Source organism: Pangasianodon hypophthalmus, chromosome 5 (assembly GCF_027358585.1).
Source record: "Pangasianodon hypophthalmus isolate fPanHyp1 chromosome 5, fPanHyp1.pri, whole genome shotgun sequence".
Classification (NCBI taxonomy): Eukaryota; Metazoa; Chordata; class Actinopteri; order Siluriformes; family Pangasiidae; genus Pangasianodon; species Pangasianodon hypophthalmus.
The window spans coordinates 2599998-2621197 of NC_069714.1; the positions used below are offsets into that span (position 1 = coordinate 2599998).

The window sequence follows — 21200 nt, forward strand, 5'->3', positions numbered from 1 at the left end:
ACATTGGGAGAAAATGGGTTTAAAAAGTAGACAAAAACATTCAAGGAGGTGATAAGCAGCTCCATATAATATAAATAAATATCCAAGAAATCAGTTATATAGAACATCTCTTAGTGATCTGAATTGTTGTACATAAAGTATGAATAATTTTTTAACATTTTAAGGTGCTGGATTCATTTTTATTGGCTTTTTTTTTGGACTTTTTAATAGAGTTTGTATTTCACTGTGCAATTACAGTATAGTAATGCTTATGTTTATTCATTTAGTTTCCACTTGTATATTTATGTTTTTTTGTGTTTAAAGGAGCATGTGTGTGCTGTGAAGGAAGTTGAGGAGCTCCACATTTTACTGCAGAAACAGAAACAACAGTTGCAGCAGACAGAGCAAGAGTTGGAACAGCTTAGGAAGGCATGTTCACAAATACACCCTATAGGCTTGATCTATTTTAGTGTCTAGTTAAAGTTTGAAATACACCAGCAGTCTTCAGAATTTGTTGATCATTAATGCTAAGAACATTTTCCCATTTTCCCACTTTTTCCTTTTATTATGGACAAAATTTTATATTGCATTTAAAATCAAAGACATCAGCACCATCAGGCTGGTTTTGGCCTGTATTGTGTGTCAGTGTACAATAAACCTCTAATTTTTTTACTCCAAAATGGTAAAAATGAGCTGTTTCAAATTTTTTTTTTTTTTCACTTTTTGGCGAGGATCCCAGTTATTTATTTCAATAAAATATCTTATTGCAGTCACTGCAACAGTTTCCTTTTTTATCTTCTTGGCATTGTGCGTTTGCCCTTAGTGGAACTTAAACTCTAGAGTTTAAAGCTGCATTTGCTATACGTACTTCTAGTTTGATATGCAGCTTTTGTAAGCCACATGACCTAAACATTCTGACATTCAAATTAAACTGAAAAAAACCCACTGTGACTATGGGAGAATACACTGTACTCTGACTGCCACACAATACAGTTGTAGACTAATAAATGGGAATTAGTTTTCTTAACCAGGTGTGATGTTACAGCATGGCCATGACAATGGGATTTAGGTGAAGCAGGGAAGTTTGACAGAACATAAAGGTTTTTATAAATGATAGACCATTTAAAAAAGTAACAGCACACAAATATGCGTAGTTTGCCCCAGGTTATTTGGCCAGGACTTAAACCAATGCGTATCGTATCATGAGCTGCTGCTTTTGTATACAACAATGTGCATTTTTAATTTGTGCCTATAATATATTGCTTAACTCATGTCATTTTTTTGCTTGTTTGTTTATTTGTTTTTTTATTATTATTATTTTAAGCCTCAGTGCAAATCAGTTTGTTTTTCTTTTCCATGTTTAGGATGCCCAGCAGAGCACTTTGTTGGACATGGAGATGGCAGATTATGAGCGTCTGGTCAAAGAGCTCAACCTGCAGCTCTCTGACAAGGACAGACTGCTGGAAGAACAGGAAAGACAAACACAAGCTCAGAGAGAGAGGGAGGAGAAACTGAACCAGGAAATAGGCAAGTGCTCCTTTTCACTTTGTGAATGTAAATAATTTTCGTAAAACAAACATGGGCAATCTGTATGCAGCAGATTTGAAAGGAATGTGACAGACCCATGATACTGCTGCAGTTTTACTGAAAGCTTTTCAATCATACAACAACAAAAACTAAATGAAAGTAACAGAAATTTTTCAGTGAATTCTTTCTTTTAGCTCTGCGTACTTGTTACTGTGCCTGTGTTCTGCTGCTTGGCACCAGAACCACACAACCTCACTACAGAGAAAAAAAAAGTAGGGACCTGGTAAACAGGTTGTGTGTCTAATCAGCCCATGCCCTCTTGTTCACTCCAAAACACCACCTCCCTGTGTAAATATGACAACTCTAAACCATGCCCTGTATACTACACTATAATGTTTTTCCCATTACTATAAAGGACCAAAAGATTATAACAGCAAGTCTTAACATTGTACATTCAGGTAAAAAATTCTTAGTAAAAAAAATGGAGCATTTAATCAGAAAATGTGCTGCTGTTTTGTCATGTTATGTATAAATGATCAGCCTATATATATATATATATATATATATATATATATTTTAATATATGACTACATAAGGCTAAAAGCTAAGTGGTAGCAACTTCAACACTATGAATATCACGAACAAATCTTGTATAAAAATATGAAGCACTTAATGAGGAAACATACTCATCACTTTAAATAATTTCATTTTGTTGCTGAGGTTACACTTGACACCTCAATAATGGATTATAATGTATAGTCCTACTTTATACTGAGCCTCGAATATCTGTGTACTTGCCCTACTACAGTTACAGATGGATTTTGGAAGTATCAAATGTGCTTTACAGGGAGAGGGTAATTACTTTTTTTTTTTTTTTTTTTTAATGAGCTGCTGATTCCCAAAAAGAGAAGTGTAGTTTATTTAAGGTTACACTTATAATGTGACATTTTGAAATATGTTCCTGTGTAATTAGTAGATTTGGCAATATGTATCCACTGTCAAATTCTCATTAATACAACTGGTATAATTATATTTACATGTTATAAACCACATATTAAAAGTGACACTTTAAAAGATCATGTCAACATAGACTGCACATATGCTGCAGATGTTAGATACACCTAATATAACATGGAAACAAATATATTGCTATGGTTATATAAATTTACATTAATAAAAAATGGCCAAATACTCTAGATAAAATTGTAACATTTTTGAGTATGAGATAAAATTAAATGTACAAAATGCTGGTGTACAAGAGCAGAATATGTTTTCTAGAATTGCTGATAATGCATTAGTTATGTTCGGGTGGAGAAACTAAACAATTTCTACTCTAGCATCTTTAAAGTCACTTGTGGACATCGGAGAGGAGAAGACCGCAAAGGTTAAGCAGCTGCTGGTGAAAACTAAGAAGGATTTGGCAGATGCCAAGAAGGAAGTGAGTTCTATCTGCTTTCCTCTTTATCACATTAAGTCTGTAATGTTCACTACATGATTTGTTTTCCATCTTCAGCTGATCACATTTATTGTGAGTTCAGTTTCACCTCAGCATAGGTAACTGAAAAAGGTCTTTACAGTGTATTTGATTTTTATTATAAGCAGTACTCAATCATTAAAATCTTCTCACTGCATAAGAAAGGCCTAAATCAGCTGGATTGCCATTGCCCTTGCAGAGTTTATCATGTGAATTCAATAGTACAGGATCTCTAACAGTATGTTAGCATTGAATTAGTCATATCCTTTGGTCTCTTGTCACTGAGACAAATGGCTCAGGCTCAGATTAGTAGATAATCTGCTGTGTTCAGCATTGAAATGATTCCTGTTTGATATCCTTGTATCTCTTCTGTGTACATATTGGAACAATGAGGAAGGAGTTAATCTCATCGGTTTCAGAAGAAATGCCCTACATATTGAAATGCGTGGAATTTTTTTCAATTCAGTTAAGTTTTATTTGTCTAGCACTCTTAAGAATAGACATAATGACACTGTCACAAAGCAGTTTTACCAAAATCCAGATGTAGATTTAGATCCTTAATTAACAGGCCAGAGGCAAAAGTGGCTCCCTTAGACATGAAGAAATCTTGAGAGGAATCAGACTCAAAACGAAACCCATCTTCTTCTTGGTGACACCAGATTTGATTATAATGCTGCATTCAGCTTACCTAATAAGTATTAATTCGCAGGTCAGGTTCATGTCATTTTTGACATCGGCACATTCAAAAAACATGAATGCCTCCTTGTTTGTTTTTTGTTAGCAGCAATCTAGCTAGCTAGCTGTGATGAGCGATGTATATTTTCCTCCTCAGACAGCTATCTGTATAGTCAGACTTATAGATTTAACAAGGGAATATGTCTGTATGTTGATTGAGCTAAAGAAAATACTTGTGTATACTGTATAACTCATTTAAAGGCAAGAATTGCTAATTTGTTTCCTTCTAATGCTGTGAGCAGCCATGTTGATTTGACATCACTCCATAAATGGGGAAGGAACTCATAGTTGAGAAGACTAGCCCAAGTTGAAGAGTAGGAATTTCAAGTTGAGGGGGCGTTTTCTTTGGCTTTTTCTGGTTGGAGGTTGAAAATTACAAGTTGTGACCTCGAGTCAAACGTGGCATAAATCATTACAGTATACACAGGGATCTTTTAAAGAAAAGTTCAAAAATATAAAAAAATTATTAAATGTATTAAAAAATACAGTACAGCAAAATACAGTACAGTGCAGCACAAAACGTTTATATAACTATGTAAATAAAGGGAAAACAAAAATGCTAGTCAGGCTCAAATACGTTTTTATGTGCGATGGGAGCACCACACCTGATTGCCGAAATGTTAACCAAAATTGTTCTAGTTGAGGGTGCAACCACTATATGCTTCATCATCAGAGAGATTATTGGGACTCCGGGCAAGCCAAACATTGGACAGGGCAAGCTCGTTGGAGCTCTCACTTACCCAGTGGCCCAGCTAATTAATTTATGATTTTTCCATCGTTGATACAGTTGTAGAAGAACAGTTTGAAGTGTGTTGAAAGGCTGTTCAGTGTAAGTATATTGTCAATAAGAGTCCTGGGATGAGCACAGTATAGCAGCAATTCTTAGGTACAAATCTACAGTATTCAGGTGAGATTATCCAATACATCGTCAGTGTCCTGGGCAACGTCATCTTTCATAAAAAAAAATAAATAAATAAAAAATAAAGATGCTGGTGTGAAGAGTGTGGCATCCTTGAAATGTTTGATGCAGCATTTCACTGTACAAGTAATGTACAAATATGTGCATTTACCATGGACAATAATTTTAACACGTTTACTTTAATTTAGAAGTGAAGAAAGAAACTGCTACCTCAAAATCTACTTATAATGGATGCCTAAGGGAAGAAGTTAAATTCTGGCACAAAATGTTAAAATAAGCAAATATGTAAAACAAATTAATAATTACAGTTTTTACACTGTAACAGTAAAGGCTTTGAGACAAAGACATGAGACAAAGTCCTACCAAAGCTTATGGCGTTCTTATGGAGTTTTATCCAACTTTCCAACACTGGCACAATACAGTAGAAAGTAAGCTTCATTCTTTAATTCCTCTGTCATGATGAATAGACAAATGTTGTATAAGAACTTATAATGGTAACTATATTAATTAAATCATAATCACTGAACTATAATCAGTAATTACTGTAATTAAATTTCAATTCCCTTGTTCATGCCTACAGCATTATAGGATGACTGCACATTGCTCAGTTTAATTACCTTATTGGCATGGTGTTAAATCATCAGTAGTATTTAAGCAGTATTTAAGGGCAAAGCTTTTAGAAATTCCATTGAAATTTATTTTTATTTTCATTCAAGTCAGTAAGTAAATTCCCAGCTTCCCTTATTCTCAGAACCATGTGAGGGCACTATAGCAAGCAAGATACAAGTTAATGACAGAGTGGTGGCTGGTGGCAGGGCATCTAGTTACATATTTAAATTAACGGTTTATGTATTTACTTCCTTTAGAGGGTTGTAATAGCCACTTTTGTTTCTGTAGATTTGTTAAAAAAAACTGACTGTTTGCTTTGCAGGAAGCATCTCAGATGATCCTGCAGTCTTCTCTGAAAGGGGAATTAGAGGCCATTCAACAGCAGTTAGAGAATTACAAGGTAAAAAAATATTTAGTCTTCTAGCATGTTTGAGAATTACTGGGATGGTGTTTACATAGCAAAAAGCTATATCTCCACGCTGTCTGGGGTAAATGCCTTTAAGGAGGAGTGTGTGTGAGAGCTCCCATTGACTTACATCTCCCATCATTCACAGGTTGCTTACCGGCCAACCATTTGCTTATTTTCTAGCTTTCTTGGCATGAATTCCTTACACATGTGATCATTTTGGAAATTAAAGTGCATAACATTTTACTAATGAAGGTAACTGATTAAGCATGTTGTACACACAAAGTGTGTGAATAAAATGGTAAAGGAAAAATAAGGAAGAAAAATGCAACTAATGTGTCTAGTGATACAGCCCTAATTAGCATTAATTAACATTCTTCTGCAGTATAGTGTCCTACAGGGTTATGTGGTAGGCCTCATATCACACAGCCTTTTGACATGTAATTTGCATGTAATTGCGAAATTTAAAAATTCAAAGTTACTAACTAAAAACCAAACATAATATGAACAGCAAATTTGTTAGGGAAGTAGGATGAATGACCAAGTCCATCAGGTTTTTCTGTTCTTGTTAGTTTCTATCTACTCTCCCTTTTACCCATGTATGGGGAATGGAAGGGTCCATACAGTTGAGGTCAAAAGTTTACATACATGTAGGCTAGAGACATTCAAACTCAGTTTTTCACAATTCCACACATTTCCTTTGTTTTGTCAATTAGGGCATTGACTTTATTTCCATAAGAAGTCATTTCAAAATAATAGCTAAGAGACAGATTTATTTCAGCTTTTATTTATTATATCAGATTTACAGTGGGTCAAATGTTTATAAATATTTATAAACGTTTGTTAGTATTTGGTGTCACTGCCTTTTAATTGCTTGAATCAAACTGTTGGGGTAGCCTTCACCTGAGAATCACTCGCTGCTGCTGAGGATGGACCCACATGCATAGCCTAAAGATTGCCATGAGATTAGTGTGGCCTCACAAAAGATGGCTGTGGATGGTCTCACTTAGAGTAAAGATTGCATTTGCAGAAAACAGTTTATGCTCTTTCATTATTCAGTTTATAACTTCACCTGGATACTGTAGACTTAAAGCTAAAAACACTAATGAAATAAAAAATGACTCTGATGCTCGTACTGAAGGTGCCTAACACTGTTTGACTTTAAAGTGTACAGTTATGAATAAGTAATGGTCCCATTACACAGAGGAGGATGGGTTCCTACCAAATTGACTGTCTTTTTAAACAGTCTGGAAGTTTCCAGAAATTGATAGAATGATTTTGAGAAGCTTCTGATTGGCATTATTTAGACTGACTTGGCTGACTTGACAAAAAAAATTGTTTGGTTCGTCCTCACAAGCAGTTCTGCAGTTCAGGAAAGATTCACAAATTAACTTCCCGGGGTGAATGAACTTTGGTCTTAAAGGTTCAACTGAACCCCAAGACAACAACAAAGAAACTGGTGAAGAAGTCGGAAGCATCAGGTACCAGTGTATACACATCCACTGTTAAGAGAGTCCTACATTGCCATGACCTTAAATGCTGTCTTACAAGAAAGAAGCCCCTACTCCAAGACCAGTATGAAAAGCCAGACTGAAGTTTGCAGATCACCAGGAAGAAGACCTAGCCTTTTGCAGGAGTGTTCTCTCGTCAAATTAAAGAAAAGTGTAATTGGCCATAATGATCAGCACTGTGCTTAGGGGAAAAAGTGTGAGGCTTTTAATCTGAAGAACACTGATCTGAAGAATCTGAAGACTATGAAGCATGGGGGAGGCAGCATCATATTGTGGGTGTGTTTTGCACCAGCCTTAAAAGAAACTGGTGCACCTCAGAAAATAGATGGAACAATGAGGAAGGAAGATTATCTCGAAATACTGAAGCAACATCTCAAGACATCAACCAGAAAATTAAAATTTGGCTGCTGGGTCTTCCAGCAGGATGATGATCTTAAACATACAGTGAATATAAAAAGTCGACATACCCCTGTTAAAATTGCAAGTTTTTGTGGTGTAAAAAAGAGGAAATCAAGATAAATCATGTCAGAACTTTTTCCACTTTTAATGTCATATATAGGGACCAACAAAATTCAAGTGAAAAACAAACAAAAGAAAAAAACTTACAATAACCTGGTTGCATTAGATTGATGGATGGATGGATGGATAGAGCACTTTATTGATCCCTGAGGAAAATTGTTTTGTTGCAGCAGTACAATAAACAACAAGGATACAGAACACAGAACATAGATTACAGAAACAGACTACAAAACCCAAGTAAATAATAAGAATGAAATAAGATAAAGTGAAATTATAAGTACCAACAAAAATAAGTAAAGTGGTTATAGTGTAGGTGATCAGAAGGTGATAGTAATTAAAAGTGACCATAAGAAAAATAATAAATAACAAAGACAGTGTGGAGGAATGTAAAAATGTCATGTTATTGCACAGTTAACACAGAGTGGGTGAGTCATACAGTCTGATAGCGGCAGGTATGAAGGACCTCCTGTACCTCTCCTTGCTGCACCATGGCTGGATCAGTCTGAAGCTCAAAGTGCTCCACTCTATGATGAGGTGTTCATGGAGGGGGTGAGTGGTCATTGTTCATTATGAGCAGCAGTTTAGCCAGCATCCTGCACCTGGTGGTTGGGGCCTTACCCATGGGGCCAGGCCGGGCACAGTCCAAGCAAGCTACATGGGACTGTCCTCTTGTGGGCCCACCACCTGTAGGAGGAGTTGTGGGACTGGAGCTGTGTGGATTGCATCGCGGCCTTGGCGGACCGATCTGTGTCTACTGAAACTGGCTTTAGGAACATGGAATGTGGCTCTCTCGTGGGAAAGGAGCCGGAGCTAGTGCGGGAGGTGGAGAGATACCAGCTGGATATAGTCAGGCTCACCTCAATGCACAGCATTGGCTCTTGAATCAAACTGCTGGAGAGGGGCTGGACTCTATTCTACTCTGGCATTGCTCTGGGTGATAGGCACAGAGCAGGAGTGGGCATACTCATAGCCCCCATTTCGGCACTGGTATGTTGGAGTCTTCCCCAGAAAACGAGAGAGTCTTCTCCCTTCGGCTTCGTATCGGGGGACAGACTCTAACTGTAGTTTGTGCTACGCACTGAACATCAGTTCAGAGTATTTGGCCTTCTTGAAGTCCTTGGGTGCGGTGCTGGAAGGTGCCCCCGCAGGAGACTCTGTAGTTCTTCTGGGGGACTTCAATGCTCATGTGAAGAATGTGGGAAACAACAGGAATGGCCTGCCCGATCTGAACCAGAGTGAAGAAGGAGGCCTTTCAAGCTTGGTTAGCTTGTGGGACCCCAGAAGCAGCTGACAGATACCAGCTGGCCAAGCAGAATGCGGCAATGGCAGTTGCGGAAGCAAAAACTCGGGTATGGGAGGTGTTCGGTGAGTCCATGGAAAATGACTTTCGTTCAGCTTTGAAGACATTCTGGCAAACCGTCGGGTGACTCCGGAGGGGGAAACAGGGCCTTGCCCATGCTGTTGAGAACTGTTGACCTGAACTGAGGACATAGGTGTTTTGAGGACCTCCTAGAGAGGGAGGTGTAGGGAGGTGTTTTGAGGACCTCCTAAATCCCACTGACATGCCTTCCACTGAGGAAGTAGAGTTGGAATACTCAGAGGAGGACTTGCCCATCACTAGGGCTGAGGTCACTGAGGTAGTTAAACAACTCCTTAGTGACAGGACTCCTGGGGTGGATGAGATTCGCCCTGAGTTCCTGAAGGCACTTGATGATGTTGGGATGTCCTGACTGACACAGCTTGTGGTCCCTATCTTGAAGAAGGGGGATCAGAGGGGGATCACACTCTTCAGTCTCCCTGAGAAAGTCTGTGCCAAAATCTGTGGTACTGGAGAGGAGGATCAGGAATGTTGGTTGAACCTCGGATTCAGAAGGAGCAATGCAGATTGCGTCCTGACCGCAGAACAGTGGTCCAGCCCTTTACCCTCAAAAGGATTATGGAAGGCTCATAGGAGTTTACAGTCTATATGTGTTTTGTGGACTTGGAAAAGCCATTTGACTGTGCCCCTTGTGGGATCCTGTGGAGGGTGCTTTGGGAGTATGGGGTGCCTGACCTGTTATTACTCTGCCAGGGCTGCCCTTTGTCACCAATTCTGACACCGATGGACAGAATCTCTAGGTGCAGCCAAGGGGCAGAGGGTAGTTTGGTGGCCTCAGTCTGGTTTGGTGACCTCAGGATTGCATCTTTATTTGCAGATGATGTGGTCCTGTTGGCTTCATCGAGCACCGACTTCCAGTGTGCTCTAGGGCGGTTTGTAGCTGAGTGTGAAGTGGCTGGGATGAGGGTCAGCACCTCCAAGTCTGAGGCCATGATGCTCAGCCGGAAAAGAGTGGGTTGTTCCACCCTTGAGATACTTAAATTTCTCTGCTTGAGGCAGTATCTCGGGATCTTGATAGATGGAGCGAGAGATTGATAGATAGATGGGTGCAGCATCAGCAGTCATGCGGACGTTGTACCAGTCTGTCATGGTGAAGATAGAGTTGAGTCGAAAGGCATCCCAACCCTCACCTATGGTCACAAGCTCTAGGTAGTGACCGAAAGAATGAGGATGCGGATACAAGTGGCGGAAATGACCTTCCTTCACAGGTTTGCTGGGTTCAGCCTTAGAGATAGGGTGAGGAGCTCGGACATTCAGGGGGAGCTCAAAGTAGAGTCACAGCTCCTCTACGTAGAAAGGAGCCAATTGAGGTGGTTCGGGTATCTGTCTAAAATGCCTCCTGGACACCTCCCCGGGGAGGTGTTTCAGGCATGTCCAGTGGGGGGAAGACTGACTAGATGGAGAGATTATGTCTCTTGTCTTGCCTGGTTAACCCCGTGGAGGAGCTGGAGGAGGTGGCTAGTGAGAGGGTGGTCTGGGCATCTCTGCTTAAACTGATGCTTCTGCGACCCAGACCCGCATAAGCGGAAGAAGTTGGATGCATGGACGGATTTATTCTCTTGAATCCACTTGAATCAACTTCTTGACAATACCAGAATGGGAAAAAGTGTGAGCACTGCAGAGTGTAGTACTGTGCAAAGAAAATGAGCTCCCTGGCAGTCTGGAATGTAAGGAAGTAGAACAGTAATTGTTGCTATTCAGTCACTTTTGTGTAAATGTCTATGTGTGTTTTGTCTTAGATTCAGTGTAGTGAACTGACTGCAGGTCGGCACAGGCTTCAGGAACAACTAAAGTCAGTGAGTGATCAACATCAGAAGTCAGTCACATCCTACCAGCACCAAGTGACCACTTTACAGAATGATCTGAGCTCTACAAAGGTATCTAACTCCTTCATTCATTTTATGCAAACACTTGCAATAGTGGGCTAATCTGATAAAATGCTCTGAGCAAATGGCTCTAGATATTTGGGTGTACAGTTTAACAATTTGGAATGCCTTCGTAAGTGTCACACACCTTTATGCACAAGAGGGAATGTATGTTATATGCTATATGAATATTCAAGGATGCACTAAGCATGTGCTCACATTAATTTTCTGGGTGCGGCATTCAGGTTACGCAAATCATCTGCATGTAGTTTATGCCACTGAGGTTACGAGATTTTTCTTGAGTAGAAGTGTCTAAGACTGGTTTCAGGGATAGAAAATGAGGACAGAAGATGAAAATAGCTTTTTTCTTTGTTGTCAAGTGTAATATGATGTAACAAAAAGCAAAAGATGTGTATGTGTAATGTGTAATTATATGTGTAATGTGCAATTATATGTGTAATGTAATTTGCAGGCTGAATTTGAGTCAACAAAGTCTGAGTTTGAGAGTTACAAGGTGCGAGTACACAATGTGCTCAAGCAGCAGAAAAATAAGAGCTCTGCTCAAAGTGATGGTGATTTTTCCAAACAGGACAGGTGAGATTTTTTTCTGTTATTATGCTGTTTATTCTGCCTTTTTTTTTTTTTTTTTTTTTTTTTTTTGCTGATGAGACATCACAGTGTCAGTCTTTGGAATGTTTCTTCAGTTGTGCACAAAAGGATGCAAGGTAATTGCATATCTATTAAAAAATGTAGCAGTCATACAGTTTCATGGGTAGGGTTATTTTTTCACTGCAGTTATGCAGTGCAGTGTTTTATCTGTGCTTTATCATATTCAGAAAGCACTTGCAGCACAGTGAGTGTAAGTGATATTTTAATTATGCACATAAATCATTTAATCTGAAATTTAGTGACTGAAAGTTTTTGTACAAACATATGTGTGCATTCGGTACAATAATCATGTGTCTGGTATTTTGCATTTTGCAATGAAACTCTTTAAGAAATTAAGACCATATAATTTGCTAATAGGTTAAAATGTTTGTTCCTGTCTATTGAAAGCAGTTGTGATGATAATACATAACACATCAAGCACTAAATGACACTCCGTGTATGTTTTGCACTGAGCAGGGAGAACATGGAGACCATGCTGGAGCAGTTGAGGTCCAAACTGCAAGAAAGTCAACTTAATGCACAGAGCTGCAATGCAGAGCTGCAGCAGCTTCAGACTGAATATGACACACTTTTGGAGCGTCACAACAAAATGTTACAGCAGACCATCACTAAAGAGGCTGAACTGAGAGAGCGGTAAACAGGAGCTGGTTTTATTGAATCATTTCAGGACACACATTCCATCATTATTTACTAATATACATATGTATATTAAAAAGATATTTGTTTGTATGAACTGAAAGCAGTAGAGCTATTAAAAGCATAGTAGATAATCACAATGAATATCAGATAAGAGATAACACTCTCGTTAGGATTACGTGTTACTATTTTAAATATAAGTGCTGAGGGTTGACTAGTGACTTTAAAGATGAAAGTTTACATGCCGGTACTGCTTGAGAGCCACTGTTGGGACCTTGAGGTTCTGCCTCGCTTGTAAAAACGCTCAGCATAAATGTATCCAGACTATCCAGAATATGAATTTTAATTCAAAGATATTTACATCTATAATGGGTGAAGCACAGCATAGCACTGCATTTGATTTGCTAGAAGAAATATTTTTCTCTTCCTGCATATTAGAGCAGTAACTCTGTTTATTATTGGCTGGGTTTGAGGCTGCCGTATATTTAGCTAATCACTAAACATACCAAAGCTTAGAGGAAGAAAGTTACAGGAAAACTATAGGTACCCAGACCTGTTGCTGGAAATCTGCCTTCCTGTTAGGTAATTTTATCCCTAACCTACGAAGACTCGGACTATAATGTCATGCCTTCAAATGGTCAAATGTTCTCATAAGACAGCAGGTTTGATAAAATATCAGTTTGACAATCACCAGTTTTCTGTATATTATATTATATATATTATATTGATCTACAGTTGTCCCACAGGGATATCCTTAATCAAGAATCAAACTTAAATGTAACCAGCAATGCAGACGTAAACAAAAGTACCCGGGAACTAGAATAGAGACACAGGAAACTAAAGTGATGTAATATCTAAAGTGTTCAGGTATTCAGCCTGGACAAACATGGAAGTCCAAAAGTCCTTTTCATGAACAGGGCTAGCAGAGTTTGAGATTATTGCTCATACATAGATATCTAAAAACATGAAGCCAAATATATGAAAAGGCAAGACGGGACAAGACAAGGCACCGGATGTCTATGTTCAAGACACTCCTCACATCTGGCCTATCACAAATACCCTCCACACCAGTGAGGTAAACTGCATACCTTGTGTAAAAATGTTATTTTCACAAAACCTGTATTGATGGAGGATGTGGTTGAACATGGCCTCTGCAGTTGGGTATGCAATGGGATGACCTGAAAGAGGAACAAGATGATATACCTTTGAGAATGTCCCAGCAGGCAACAGATGAGGGTGTTTTTTGGAGTGCGTTTTGAGCTTAAGAGGTGCTGGCTATATGTGACTCCAGAGCAACTTTTACTTAGTATTATGATAATCTTGCCTCAAAAAGCTGGCTTGGCTGGTCTGTTACATGGTCTGGGGTCTCCATCTGTGACTGCAGTGATTTCTTGCTAAATATCCCAAAGGATGGAAATGACCAAGCGGGTGGGTGGAAGGATCATGTCTGGCTTGGGATTCTGGGGCACAGGTCATAGAAATTCTAAAGCATCAGCCTTAGTAATGGTTACGTGATAGGTAGTTGTAAAGTAGAAATGAGTGAAACAAACATTACCCACCAGGCTTGGCAAGGAATGAGAAGTTGTACTCACATTCTGCTGAAACCTAGAGTACATCTGAATGAGGGTGATGGCAAAAGAGTTTGGGTCATTCTCTTTACCACTGGGACAGCAAGGCCCTGACACCCACCTCAGAGGCATCCTTTGGAAGACAAAGAATAGGTGCTGTGATTAAGGGAGACAAATGCTGAAGTTCCTAACATTGGGAAGAAGATTTCAAGCCCCAATAACCTTTGAATCTCCCAAACAGTCCTTGGGCACAGCCATTCCTGCACTCCCGACACCTTGTGGCCCTCCATGCATACACCACCAGAGAACAGGTGGTGTATGCACTGTCTCTAACCTAAAGCACCTAGGTTAGAGACAGTGGTTAGATGGAATTGCCATTACATCTAACTTGTTTTTCAGCAACTTATATGCGCTATCTGGAAAAGTATACAAGTTCTCTAGGTAGACCATGCTGTACCCATGGAGCATGTCAGAGAAGATCTTGTTAGATCTTCTTAGGACTGGAGCACTGTCAGGGCTTTGGCTAAGCAATACAACCAGATATTCCTGGTGACCCAATATTTTTATACTCATTTCCTTATCGGATGTGGATACATGTCTAATGACAAGTTTGGTGTAATACCACGCTCTATTCACCAGAAGAACACTGCAGACATCTGCAGGAATATTTTGAATCCAAGAGGCAGGGGTTCACCCAACTACTTCCACATGGAAGTAGTTGGGTGAACCCCTGCCTCTTGGATTCAAAATATTCCTTAGCTTCTTCCTTAGCTTTTGGGTGTGTGGTGGTGTAGCCCCTATATGGAATGCTCAATGGGAAATTAAAGCATGTAGGTTTTAATAAACTAGAACTAGGAATAAACAATAGACAAATGACTAACAATTGACAAAACTAAATCCCAACTAGCTGCGAAAGTGAACTCTGATTTGCATCAGCATCCACAACATGCACAAGCTGAGTTGTGTGGCAAAGTTGCACTCTTGTGTTAAGGACGCTGATCAATAAAACTGCATGTATAATAATGTATTCTCCCAAATATGTTATTGCTGTAATGTTAAAAGAGTTACTATTCCAAAACAAACAGGTACTTAGAAAGAGGAGGATACTTCTTTTTTTATCAGATTCACTCACAGATAACTTGAGCTTGGCATAATAGATCTCATATCAGGCTTCATAGTGGATGTGTATATGGCATAATTTTTCAAGCAGTTTAAATCTCTGACAGGTGCAGGTTATAGGCAATTGGTGGTTTATCTTTCTTTTTTTTACCCACAATTTCAGGTTACTGTTACTGCATTCAGAGAATGTAGCACTAAAATCAGAGCACAGCCAGTCAGTAGCACAGCTAACAGCACAAACAGAAACATTGCGTAGTAGCTTCCGGGAACAGCTACACCACTTGCAAGATGAACATCGCAGCACTGTAGAGACCCTGCAGCACCAGATCACCAGCCTGGAGACCCAGCTGTTCCAGCTGCAAAAGGAGCCTGCCACTTCTGGTAAGAGCACTAACAGTTTTTATACCATGTTTGAGTTTGGCAGTCATCAAATTTCCCAAAAATGTTTGAATATCTAAATATTTCTTATAATAGTTGAAAGGGGGTAAGGGGGTAAAAAAAATCTTTTTTTTTTTTTTTTTTTTTTTTTTTTTTTTAAATAAATAAATGGTGTAGTGGGTGTCTTAATGGATTGACTCTGTTTTTGCCAAGCTTAAAGCATGGATAAAACAAAAGTGGTCCATATATTAAAATCAATATTAAATAGAATTCAATAATATAGCTGCAAGTAGCAATTAAGGGGGCCAAGCAATTTTTGCGCCACACTTTAATGATGGAGGAAGATCATTGGGACCATCAGCACTTGTTGGGTATTGGGACCATCAGCACTTGTTACCAAGGAGATGTACTAGATTTGAATGCAAACAGTCAGGCTGCTGCAGAAATATTGCTTAATTTCCTGTTTTCAACATATGTGACAAGGTTGTCAACATGGCAGAAATTATCATTATGGTAACTGTTGACCTTGTCATGACTTAATGAATTAGAGGAAAGTGGAATCACATATCTGTGACATTCTGTTGCATTATTACTGTAAACATATGTCCAAATTTTCCCTACTGGTGGCAACAGAGCACTTGAGTGGCGTACACCAAAATTGCTGTGTAGGTAGCCGAGACTGTCCTGTATCAGTTCAATTCAATTTTATTTGTGTAGCACTTTTAACAGTGAACACTGTCACAAAGCAGCTTTATAGAAATCTGGATATACAGTTCCCTAATGAGCAAGCCAGAGGCAACAGTGGCAAGGAAAAACATGAGGAAGAAACCTTGGGAGAAACCAGACTTAAAAGGAAAGATATCCTTCTGGGTGACACCAGATATGTGATTATCAGTCAATACTCATATACAGGTTTATAGTATAAAGTCAAGCAGTGCTAAGTGTGTTGAAAGGATTTGAGTATGAGCATATCACATATGAAAAACTTCACAAACAGTGTATGAAGCTGCCATAGATTTCCATGTCGAAGTGTACTACTAATACTACTGCTACTACCAATAATAATAATAATGATGATAATAATAATAATAATAATAATAATAATAATAATAATATGGTTGCAAGCAGTGATCTGCAGGGTTCAAGAACTTCTCAAAAATAGCTAGTTATGTGAAATGCCTTTCTGAAAGCTGATTGGATGAAGACTGCCATGTTTTTGAAGTAATTATGTCATGATTAAAAATTGATGCAGCACACCAAATTTCATACATATATGCAAAAACATAATGCCTGTTATTTATAATATGGCTCAAATTTAGAATGCCTTAATCTGTTTTTGCCTCTTCAGCTGCTCAGCAGCAGAGCAAAAAGCCACAGTCAGAAAAGAAGCTTTCAGATCTGCCTTTATTTGAGATGAACATGGCGCGAGAGGAAGGTGAGGGAATGGAGACAACAGAAACTGAGTCTGTCTCCACAGCAGGGACTCCCCCACCCAGTCTCGAGCAGCTCCTCACTTCACCTGACCCAAAACATGGTAAATATTATTCCACTGTTATTCCTAGATTTTTTTTATTTTCAGTATCATTTCATTCTTTCCACAATATATGTTTTTGCAGTGCAGGTTTTAACTGCTTTTGTTACAGTGCTGTCTTAGATGTGTGTTTTGTGAGTTTTGGCACGTAATATTGCATGTATTGAAAAGTAAGGTATGAATATTTTAAAATTTAATTATATTTAATTATTTATCATGATTATTACTGTTTATGATCTAAATAAATAATTTAGATCAGCCTAAATGTAGAGTCATGTGGGAACTAACAATTTAGCTGTAAAATCACAATACTGAAATTTCAGCTACTGTGGGGGGGTTCTTGTGGCGCAGAATTCATTTAGTACTGTGTAGCTGTTTGCCTTTAAGTATTTTACAGCAATGTGAGTTTATGGTGCAGTTCAGTTTAGTAGTGCTTTATTGCCATGAATGTTACAAATTGCATTGCTGCCAAAGCAATCAACATAAAAAGAACAAATGAACAAAATCATGAAAGTAAATGAATGAATCATTGGTTTTTAGAGTTTTAGAAGTAAATTTTTATGATTTTTCTCTTTTTTTTGGGGGGGGGGGGGGGGGGGGGGGGGGGGTTATGCCAACACATTTAGGAAGAGAACATTTATCCAAGACATACAGAAGCAGATAATCAAAATAAACCTCTGCTAGCTATATGTTTGTTTTTAAATAAATTCTAATGTCTTATCCATCATTTGAACAATTTTCCACTGACATTTTACTTTCATGTCTTATATTTAAATGTCAGTCTTACTATAATACAATTATGCATAGAAACTGTCATCAGCGGTGGTTAAACAGCTTATGTAATTATTTCTTATGATTGGGTATTGTGTGTGCACATGGTGCTTGCATTTTTGTGTGTGTGTGTGTGTGTGTGTGTATGCAGAGCCCTTTGTGTGGCAGGTGGAGCCCACGAAGGAGGAGCTAACTAGCAAACTGAATACAGCCACACGCAGCATGGAGCACATGAACAGCCTGTTACATGAGAGTGAAGCCACCAATGCCATCCTCATGGAGCAGATCAACGTGAGCAACATATTGTTATTTTGGCCACTTCATAATTCTGTCACTCCCCAACTGTGTGTGTGTGTGTGTGCAACATTTTGGGGCAGCATTACTGTGCTTGCAAAGTAAAGGATGTACCATTTGGAAGATTCGATTTTGTCATGTTCAGTATCCTAAAGCATAGAATTCCAGCCACCACATTGACTTAATTGACTGACTAAATATTTTCTGTGTAGCTCTTGAAGAGTGAGATGCGTCGTCTAGAGCGGAATCAGGAGCGAGAGAAATCAGTTGCAAACTTGGAGTATCTGAAAAATGTGTTGCTGCAGTTTATCTTCCTTCGTTCTGGCAGTGAGAAGCAGGCGCTGCTGCCTGTCATACACACAATGCTACAACTCAGCCCAGAAGAGAAGAGCAAACTTTCTGCGATTGCACATGGTAGGTTAATTAGCATCTGTGTCTAAAATCTACTTTTATTTTCTCTGATTGTGTGGAGTTAAAAAAAAATTTAAATGCATCATATAATTTTATGGAAAATATATGGCCTTAAGTGGCACTAAAATTTGATATTACAGGGGTCTGAAACACCTCTGTAATTTTAATCCAGGATCTTTGAATATCTATGAAATTCAATTTGGAAAAGTCTCAATATCTTCCTGTCATCCCAAAAAGCTAGCAGCTAGCTAAAAAGATGGAAAACTAACTTGCGTTCTTCACATATTGACATGAGAGAGATTTCAGTATTAGAGTCTGTAGAGTATTTGCATTGTCATATTCTCAGTGATTAATAATATAACTAAACCTGTCAAAATATACCATAACAAACAATCTCTAAGCTACATTAGGACGTGACTGGTCCAAGAGTCAAGAAGAGCCAAGAAGCTGATTTTGTGACCTCATTAACTGAACTCATGCATAATACTACCCCAGTATACTGTGTAGACATTTACTGTCTCCATAGTAAGTAATGCCTTTGCAAAAGTATTTAGCCCGTTGTCAAAATTTTGGTAACTTTCTTCAACTTTTCTGAAATTCTACAGGCATTATAGTGAAAAAAATCCATGGTGGACTCTTACACAGTTGAGTCCAGATTACATACACATTTCTTTTTGCAAGTCAGTTAGGTTTTCTACTTTGTTCACATCAGAAATAATTTTAAAACAATCGATTAGCGACAAATTTATTTCAGCTTTAATTCACTATATCAGTATTTCAGTGAGTCAAAAGTTTGCATACACCATGTTGACTGTTTCTTTAAACATTTTGGGAGATTCCAGAAATGGATGTAATGACTTTTAGAAGACCTCAGAAAAAAATGTTAGGCCTTCGCAAGTCTGGTTCCTTTTTAGGAGCAATTTCCAATCAACTGAAGGTAACACAAGCATCTGTACAGACAATTGTATGCAAATGTAAAAATCTTGTGAAGCATGGGGGTGGCAGCATCGTACTGGTTTTCTGGAAAAGGGACTGGTGTTCTTAAGAAAATAGATGGCATCATGAGGAATGAGGATTATCTAGAAATAGATAATCAAAAAACAAAAACTCAAGATATCAGCCAGAAATCTAAAACCTGATGGCAGCTGGGTCTTCCAGCAGGACAGTTATCTTGATCATACCTCCAAAGTGTAACAAAATGGCTTAAAGACAACAAAGTGAGAGTATCGAAGTGGCCATCACAAGGCCCTGAATCCCATAGAAAATTTGAGTTTTGACTGAACTGAAAAAGCATGTCTGAGTAAGGAGGCCCACAAACCTGACTGAGTTACACTGACTGAGTTCTGTCAGGAGGAATGGGCATAAATTCCAGCAAAGTATTGTGAGAAGCTTGTGGAGGGCCACAACAAGAGTTTGATTCAAGTTCAAACAATTAAAAGGCAATGCCCCCAAGTACTAACAAAGTGTATGTAAACTTCTGACCCATAGAAAATCTGTCTCAGGTATTATTTTGAAATGACCTCTTATGGAAATAAAGAAGATACCATAATTGACTTAACATAGGAAATTTATGGTAACACAAAATGTTTGGAATTGTTTGATTGCACAACAATTATACCATTCTCTTTTGTTAAAAATTGAGTTTGAATGTCTTTAGCCTAGGTGTATGTTAAAAAAAAAAAAAAAAAACTTTTCCTCAACTTAATCAGGGCCATTTAACGTTTATGGTAGTAACAGACCAAAATTAAGTTAATACTTTCTTCTGACACTTGTATGTGCATTTTTAAATTACTTAACACAATGTTTGGCTCAGGTGAAGAAGAGGCTGCAGCATCTAGAGGATCCGGTTGGACGTCATATCTTCACAGTTGGTCTGGCATCAGATAAGAACCCAAAACCTCAAGTATCCATGATCCATCTATATAAAAAAAAAAAGTCCTCTGTATTTTTTTTAAAGAATATTTTTATTATTCTTGTAAAGACAGTATGGAGTTGACTTGTGTAGCATAAAAATCAACAGCTTACATTTTTAAACACCTTTTAATCAGCTTTCCCTGTTATATGTGAAGGTAACCCAAGTGGTTAATATGTAATATCTAAAGCCACAATGATTATCAATAACCAAAAATTTGTTAAAAGTTGTTAAAGCATTATACTGAAGTGTTGAAACTGTCATTATAAATCTACTGTATCATCTTGTAATTATAATCAACAATAAATTGTGTCATGTGAAGGGCCAGTTTTATTACCTAAATATTACTAGGATAAACTAACACAATCCAGCATAACATTGTCTCAGACACTGATATCACCTCTGTGTTTTTCATGCATTCTGGCAGTTTGACATAAAATAAGCCTGAAGCATAATATATGTTGCATCTATAGACTGAAAGATTGGTTATGATTATCATTCATTTATGAAGCATCCACTAATTTATTCTGTACGAGGTCACTGTGGCTTGTTTGTAATGTGCAACTTCTTGATATCCCAGAAACTTTGTTCTAACAAAACCCTATAAAATACTTTGTGTAATTGTCCGAACACTGTAGTGGAAATTGTCTAGGAAATGGAAAAATAATGTAAAGTTCAAAGTTTATGAGAAAATAAAATAAGATACAAGTAAATAAAATAAGTAAGATACAAGTAAAATATAAATGGGATGCTTCAGAATATGTTGTACATAAGAATTTTAGGGGTGCCAATAGTTGTGACACATGGTTTTGTTAAATATATTTTTGAGGGTTTTTTTTTTCTATACATAAATACTTCAATAAACTTCTTCATAAAGGTTAGATTTATCACAGGTTTTTAGTGTGAGATTAAGCTAATTAAGCATTGAGATTTTGTGACAACTCTTTTTTTTTTAACCCAAGTTAAAAAGTGCCAGTAACTCTGGAGCT

General features: G+C 38.0%; 1 protein-coding gene across 3 annotated transcripts in view; it reads left to right on the forward strand.

Moving 5' to 3' along the window:
- The window catches only part of LOC113547088 (GRIP and coiled-coil domain-containing protein 2), a 31185-nt gene extending 10653 nt beyond the window's left edge, over nt 1-20532 (forward strand). For 2 of the 3 annotated variants that reach the window (XM_026947299.3, XM_034304466.2), the window contains exons 12-23: nt 304-408; nt 1344-1506; nt 2844-2944; nt 5566-5643; nt 10797-10934; nt 11395-11516; nt 12048-12224; nt 15078-15295; nt 16641-16826; nt 17746-17885; nt 18101-18302; nt 20113-20532. In XM_026947299.3, coding sequence (XP_026803100.3) covers nt 304-408; nt 1344-1506; nt 2844-2944; nt 5566-5643; nt 10797-10934; nt 11395-11516; nt 12048-12224; nt 15078-15295; nt 16641-16826; nt 17746-17885; nt 18101-18302; nt 20113-20186 — 1704 coding nt within the window. In that variant the 3' untranslated portion in view covers nt 20187-20532. Of the gene's footprint in view, nt 1-303; nt 409-1343; nt 1507-2843; nt 2945-5565; nt 5644-10796; nt 10935-11394; nt 11517-12047; nt 12225-15077; nt 15296-16640; nt 16827-17745; nt 17886-18100; nt 18303-20112 lie in introns of those variants that run through there. The other variant, XR_008301791.1, reaches the window with a different exon arrangement.
- The last annotated feature ends 668 nt before the right edge of the window (nt 20533-21200 follow it).